The sequence below is a fragment of the Paramisgurnus dabryanus genome, chromosome 1, assembly GCF_030506205.2.
Source record: "Paramisgurnus dabryanus chromosome 1, PD_genome_1.1, whole genome shotgun sequence".
Taxonomy (NCBI): domain Eukaryota; kingdom Metazoa; phylum Chordata; class Actinopteri; order Cypriniformes; family Cobitidae; genus Paramisgurnus; species Paramisgurnus dabryanus.
This window is the reverse complement of record NC_133337.1, coordinates 23,754,297-23,760,950: the sequence shown is the minus strand read 5'-3', so window position 1 is coordinate 23,760,950 and position 6,654 is coordinate 23,754,297. Positions and strand designations below refer to the sequence as shown.

Sequence of the window (6,654 nt, the reverse complement as noted above, 5' to 3'; positions counted from 1 at the left end):
AAGATCACGACTGGATTTTGGCTTGGTTCACACTTTCTGTTCCAGTCACTCAACCCAACAGAGGCCATCAGAGACCCAGCTGTTCTCACCAAGTGAGATCAGTCTTTGACAGGTACATACAGCCAGTGTCTACTATCTGAGAAAGACTTACAACATAGATTCCTTAAACCAACAGTATTAGTGTACGCCCAATCCTGATCACTGAAGTGAAGAAGTCCAGTATGTTAAACAGTCTGTACATTTCTTAAGATGGATTATTATCCATCTTAAGAAGATTATTATTATAAGAGAGGCAGATATTTTCATTAAAGAACAGTGCAACAGGAGTAGCTACAGAAGTCTACAAACTGTGTGCACAAGAGACTAGAAATGGCAGAGCGATGTCGGCTTTTTATTTCAATGGTGACCTCTGAGCGACAGTGACCGTTGGCGTGTCTAGAAACAGAAAGGGGACAAGTCTAGTGACAGGAAGGGGACGTGTATAGCAACAGGAAGGGGGCGTTATCTAGCGACAGGAAGGGGACGTGTATAGCGACAGGAAGGGGGCGTGTCTAGCGACAGGAAGGGGACGTGTCTAGCGACAGGAAGGGGACGTGTCTAGCGACAGGAAGGGGACGTGTCTAGCGACAAGAAGGGGACGTGTCTAGCGACAGGAAGGGGGCGTGTCTAGCGACAGGAAGGGGACGTGTCTAGCAACAGGAAGGGGACGTGTCTAGCGACAGGAAGGGGACGTGTCTAGCGACAGGAAGGGGACGTGTCTAGCGACAGGAAGGGGGCGTGTCTAGCGACAGGAAGGGGACGTGTCTAGCGACAGGAAGGGGACGTGTCTAGCGACAGGAAGGGGGCGTGTCTAGCGTCAGGAAGGGGACGTGTCTAGCAATACGTGAAATTTAAGAAAGTTCAATTTCATGCAAATGAAAATAAAGCAGAAGAATTCACGTCATCTGTTTTTTGTCAGTAACTGGTTTAGAACTGGATGGTTATGCAATTGTTATTAACCGTTACTAAGACAACCTGAACTAGGAACACCTTCTAAAGCAAGATCGCTGACTGATCATTAGAGCATTAGAGTATATGTCAGCCTTAAGAGAATACATTTTAAATGATTCATTATAAAAGTAATAATAATAATAACAACAACAACAACAATAAAAACTCTACACATTGAGAAGTGTGACAATGAAGATCAGTGTTAAGAAGTTTCCATCATCCATTTCATACAACTGTATATGCAATTATTTTGTCCCTTTATCACCTTAACCTTAAAGATGTTTTGTGGTAAATAAACAGATTCAGTAAACAAAGTTTAAGGTTTTAATCATTTTATTTATCAGCATGAATACTTCTCATTCTTCCTAAAGTTTGAGTCAAAATGAATTTAGAAAAACATTCTTTAAAAACTGTAAAAAAAAGATTGACTTTATGTGGTCATAACCTCAACAGAACACAGATCAAGTCAACAAATATTAAAGTATGTTAAGCATCAAAACACAACCAAAACATGAAATAGATTATTTTGTTTTGATCAAAATATAAGGACAAAAGAAAAAAGCTTTTCCAGGATCTGCATGATCCACGTCAGAGCAACATGAGTCCAGAAGCTCTCTGCATGCATAATATCAAAGTGCTTCAGTTTCATATATGGCATTAACACTCCCCATTAAAACAAAAAATAAAGCTTAAAGCTGCAATGCGTAACTTTTGCCTCTCTATCGCCATCTCTGTTCAAAACCAAATTGCTGTTTACTTTACATATTCCTGCATTTCGCTGCAAAATCCAACCCGACTCAACTCTCTACTATGATCTCACCGTTGTTGGCAAGATCGCATTTAACACAGATTATTCATGTACTTACACAATGACTGATTTTTCTTTACTTATAACCTCCCAAAAACATGGATTGCAGCTTTAATACAGAGTTTCATTTAAACTTACAGTAAACCACAATGATGCTAACAATGTAAGAAACCTAGATGTGTAAGACACTTACCCATAAAATAAAAAATGCATGATGGTGTCTACATGTTGTCTGATCTGCTAGTTTCATCCATCGTATATCAGTATTTTATTTCTGAATTGTATAATCTGAATAAATGTTAATTATTAATATCTTCATAACCTGCATATTTAACATTAAAAAGCGTAACACTATATTTGGTCCTGCGGTTTTGTTTTGTGTTGTATTTTGTTGTTTAATAAGTGAGTTTATCTTAAACTGTATTTACAATAAACATCATATAGATCCCTTTTACTGACATCTATATAAACCTGTCATTGTAAAAAATATATTTAAAACAATGAACTTTTTAAGGTATTTAACTATTTTAGGCAATCACCGTAGTCGGCTTGGAAGTTAATACCTTAAAATGTCCCTAAAAACGAATTAAAGGGTTGCAAGAAAACGATGCTGATGTGGATTGTGTGTCGTTTTTAACACACTGCCATCAACACGGACAAATTCAACACACTGCCCTAAGATTCGTTGTTTCACCTTTCATTCTTCAACTCATTCTTGTACAAAACCTACAGTATAAATACATGAAGTCTCATTAAAGTGCTTTAGGTTTTGAAAGACAAGACCTACACTCAGTTTAAAGGTATCGTTTTAAGATCTCCACTTACATTGATGCAGATATTTTTCATTTAAATGGCAGTTTCTAACTTATCACAATCCCTGATGTTGCCCTGTGCGTATTATAGTGTATTATTTATGTTGTGTTGACGTAGCATCACTCAGAAATGGCTAGTGTTGTCATCTGAAATAAAAACAATAATAACAAATTCATCAATTTAACTTCTCCAAGACATCTGTGGTTAAGCTATTTTAAATCAACGTGTTTTATAATTATTTATTGTAATCCCATTATTCATTTTTTGATTTATGAAACCAGGGGGCAGTACTGATATAAAGTCTTAAATTTGCAAGCGTACTCTCTGAGGTAGATAAACCAACGACCACAACGCAACCAGTGCCAAATAAACCACAACAATGCTCGGCAAACAAACTTTAAATGTTTTAAAGTTCACTTTTTTTATAAAGTAATGTCTGAAGCAGAGATGCAGAGGATTTGACTCTGTTATATGTACAAGGATATTAAGGGACCGTCTCGTAACCACGTTTAGATATTTAAATGGTCCCGCAGCTGTAACTATTGCACATGCAGACTCTTGAGTTTTTAGTTAGAAGGTTAAAGGCACTATTGTTGAAATATCATATCATGAATTATACATTTATATTTTAATAACTATGGAACAATTGATGAGTAAATATATGTACATTTTTAAAAGCTTAAACTTTAAAATCAATACTTTAATACTGCCTGGAACAGGTTTTAGATGTTTAAAGTTTTAAATACTTATAAGTTGTGCTTTAAATGGGCAGTGACGTGTCAATTAAAGCAAGATACATAGTACCATATATATAGAACAGACATTGAGGTTTCATTAAACATGCCATAATCTGCATAATTCATCAATTGAGATTGAACATTCAGTTTGTTAATGGTTTACAATAGCCTATGAAAGACACAAACAAACATGAAATAAATAAACTAATACATCCATGGTGCATGTCTCTTATAGTCCCCATGTAGCCAACATGTATTGGTGTAATTCTGTCATCATTACCCCTGACATTTATTTTTGGTATCCATAGGCAGATTTCAGACTAACTTTTGTTTTGGTATACCTGTAACTGAACTGACAGAACATGAAACTAGCAGCGCCAACATCATCGGCTTGATTCCCAGGAGACAAAATGCAGAGTATGCTGCTTAGGATCAAAGCATCCGCCAAATGCATAAATGTGGTTGATTTAAGAAAAACGTACGCAGTGAAATCAGAGGTCCCATTCTGATAGTACTAATAAAGTACACTATGTACAGTTCAGGTGTCTTTTTACAAGTGGGAGATCTAAACATCCGTGAGACGCTTTCCCATATTGACACAGTTTTGATTGGAGACAGTGCAGTTCCCGGTTCGCAGGTTCGCCTCCCTAAAATTATCTATGCTGTTATTGAGATCCTCATCTATTTCCATGTATTCCGATTTGCTAATGACAGACGAGCTGCGTCGACTGGTGTCCGACGCAATGTTTGGATTGCTCACAGTGAGGAGCTGGGCCTGCTCTTCGCCTTCGGTTTCTCTGTGGTAGAAATAGTTAAAGTTGGAAACGATCACAGGCACCGGTAGCGCGATGGTTAGCACTCCAGCAATGGCGCACAAAGAGCCCACTATCTTGCCCCCTATGGTGACGGGGTACATGTCCCCGTACCCTACAGTGGTCATCGACACCACCGCCCACCAGAAGGCATCCGGGATACTCGTGAAGAAAGAATCCTTCTCTTCAGCCTCGGCAAAGTACACCGCGCTGGAAAACAAAATGACGCCGATAAACAAAAAGAAAATTAAGAGGCCGAGCTCTCGCATACTGGCTTTCAGAGTCTGACCCAAGATCTGAAGCCCCTTGGAGTGTCGGGAGAGCTTGAATATCCGAAACACCCTGACCAGACGGATGACTCGGAGAATGGCCAAAGACGTCGCCTGCTCTCCTCCACCCTTGGGCTCCCTTCCACCCTCGGAATCCTCCGCCATCTCCGTTCCGAGCGTTATGAAATATGGAATAATTGACACCACATCAATCGTGTTCATCATGTTCTTGAAGAAGGCTGCTTTACTCGGGCAAGCGAAAAATCGAACGATCAATTCGAAAGAAAACCAGATGATGCAGAGCGTTTCCACGACAAAGAACGGGTCCGTCAGAATGTTAGGTCTGTAATAAATCGTGCTGTTGCCTATCACTTGGACCCGTCCGTGCGAATCCTCCTTCAGCTCAGGTAAGGTCTCCAAACAAAATATGATGATGGAAATGAGAATGACCATGACCGACACTATCGCTATCCCTCTGGCAGGCCCCGAACTCTCGGGATGTTCAAACAGCAGCCAGATCTGCCTCTGAAACTCATTCTCTGGCAGGGGGCGCTCTTCCTCGCGAATAAAGCCCTCGTCCTCTCTGAATTTTTCCATGGCCTCTTCCCCCAACTCATAAAATTTTATCTCCTCTGAAAACATATCCAAGGGAACGTTGACGGGTCTTCTCAACCTCCCTCCAGATTGATAGTAATAGAGGATGGCGTCAAAACTGGGGCGGTTTCTGTCAAAGAAGTACTCGTTTCGTAAAGGGTCAAAGTAGCGCATCCTTTTCTTGGGGTTACCCAGCAGAGTGTCTGGGAACTGGGCCAGAGTCTTGAGTTGCGTCTCGAAGCGCAGTCCTGAGATGTTAATAACCACCCGCTCGCAGCACTCGGGGGAATACTGAGAGTCCTGCGGGTGACCCTGCATGGTGGAGGAAGTATCGTCCATGTTTTCGCCAACCACCACCACAGTCATCCTGGAGCTCCAACTCGCAGTACCGGATGGTAGCGGACGTTCAGGTCGGTTTTGTGCGCATTCGACACCCGATGCCGTTCTGATGGTCAGCGACCCAACACCACATCCAGCATCACGTTCCACCAAGCGTCGACCATCTCCATCTTCAGTGGAGCCCTGCACCTGCTTTGTGCGCTCACCTAGTCAGCCAGAAAATAAAGTAATGAGATACATCCACCACCATGACTGACAAAAACAGATTTTCCACCTAATCCAATATCCTGGAATGCAACTGCTGTCTTTACACACAGACCAGGATATTTAAAGCGATTTGATTTATAGGTGTCCTCTGCAAAACCAAAATGACATCTTTCAAAACACAAAGTTCCCCAAATGACTGAATTAAATAAAAAGATGTTCTTATAAAGACTGCACAATATAAGAATAAATTAAAATATTGTTGTTCAACCACTAGATCTGCTCCATGAATGTGCTGAAATCCAGTATAACCCTATAGAAAGCAATCTCTCGCATACTCCATTCTCCAAGAAGCAAGAAATTCATTTATATTCACTCTAGTGGACCGAGCCTTATATCTCGGAGTACATTCTGCTCTACTGTATTTGAGGATTTAACAGTATGTTATATATCAAATGATAGTATACATGTAGTAATTGTAACTGCACACTATCTTTTAATGCATCAGTACATTGATATTTTTTATTGTTGCTTTGTAACAGCAAAGCGCTGTCATGAGCTATCAGAGATGTTTGGTGGGTTAATGCACTGCACCATTTGCCAACATGATCATTATGCATTTATAACGCAAAACAATGACAGCAAATGATGCGGATGTTTTAAGACGTCTTTGTACTTACGTGGGCAATCGAAAGATCAGCGCAAAGCTCCCGTTAATAAAAATCTATCACATAAGGTTACAGCCCGACGGCTGCTAGAGATGTCCGCAAAAATCCATAAAGCAATGATATAACAGATCCGCAACATTCACCTCCTGCCGTCAGATCGCGGGAAACTTGCGGTAAGTTGCTCGGAGCCGTGCAGCAGCATAGAGAGACACACACACACACAATACACACAGAGAGAGAGAGAGAGAGAGAGAGAGAGAGAGAGAGAGAGAGAGAGAGAGAGAGAGAGAGAGAGAGAGAGAGAGAGAGAGCAAGTGGATGTGTAATGCGCAATGCAGACAGGCTCCAGTATGCTGCCAAATGTCCTTTACACATCTGATGGGGAAACACCACAGCTGAACGGCGTAAAAATAACAACGA

General features: G+C 40.7%; 1 protein-coding gene across 1 annotated transcript; it reads right to left on the bottom strand.

Annotated features, from left to right (window-relative positions):
* Positions 1 to 1,314: 1,314 nt before the first annotated feature.
* Positions 1,315 to 6,451, bottom strand: kcna1b (potassium voltage-gated channel, shaker-related subfamily, member 1b). The gene is made up of 2 exons (XM_065290052.2): positions 6,247 to 6,451; positions 1,315 to 5,568 (listed from the first exon to the last, which is right to left on the bottom strand). The coding sequence occupies exon 2, from the start codon at positions 5,387 to 5,389 to the stop codon at positions 3,914 to 3,916; it is 1,476 nt and encodes a 491-aa protein (XP_065146124.1). The 5' UTR covers positions 5,390 to 5,568; positions 6,247 to 6,451; the 3' UTR covers positions 1,315 to 3,913.
* Positions 6,452 to 6,654: the final 203 nt, after the last annotated feature.

Bases quoted from the DNA above. Each gene is read 5' to 3' on its own strand.
- kcna1b (XM_065290052.2), bottom strand. From the start codon at position 5,389: ATGACTGTGGTGGTGGTTGGCGAAAACATGGACGATACTTCCTCCACC.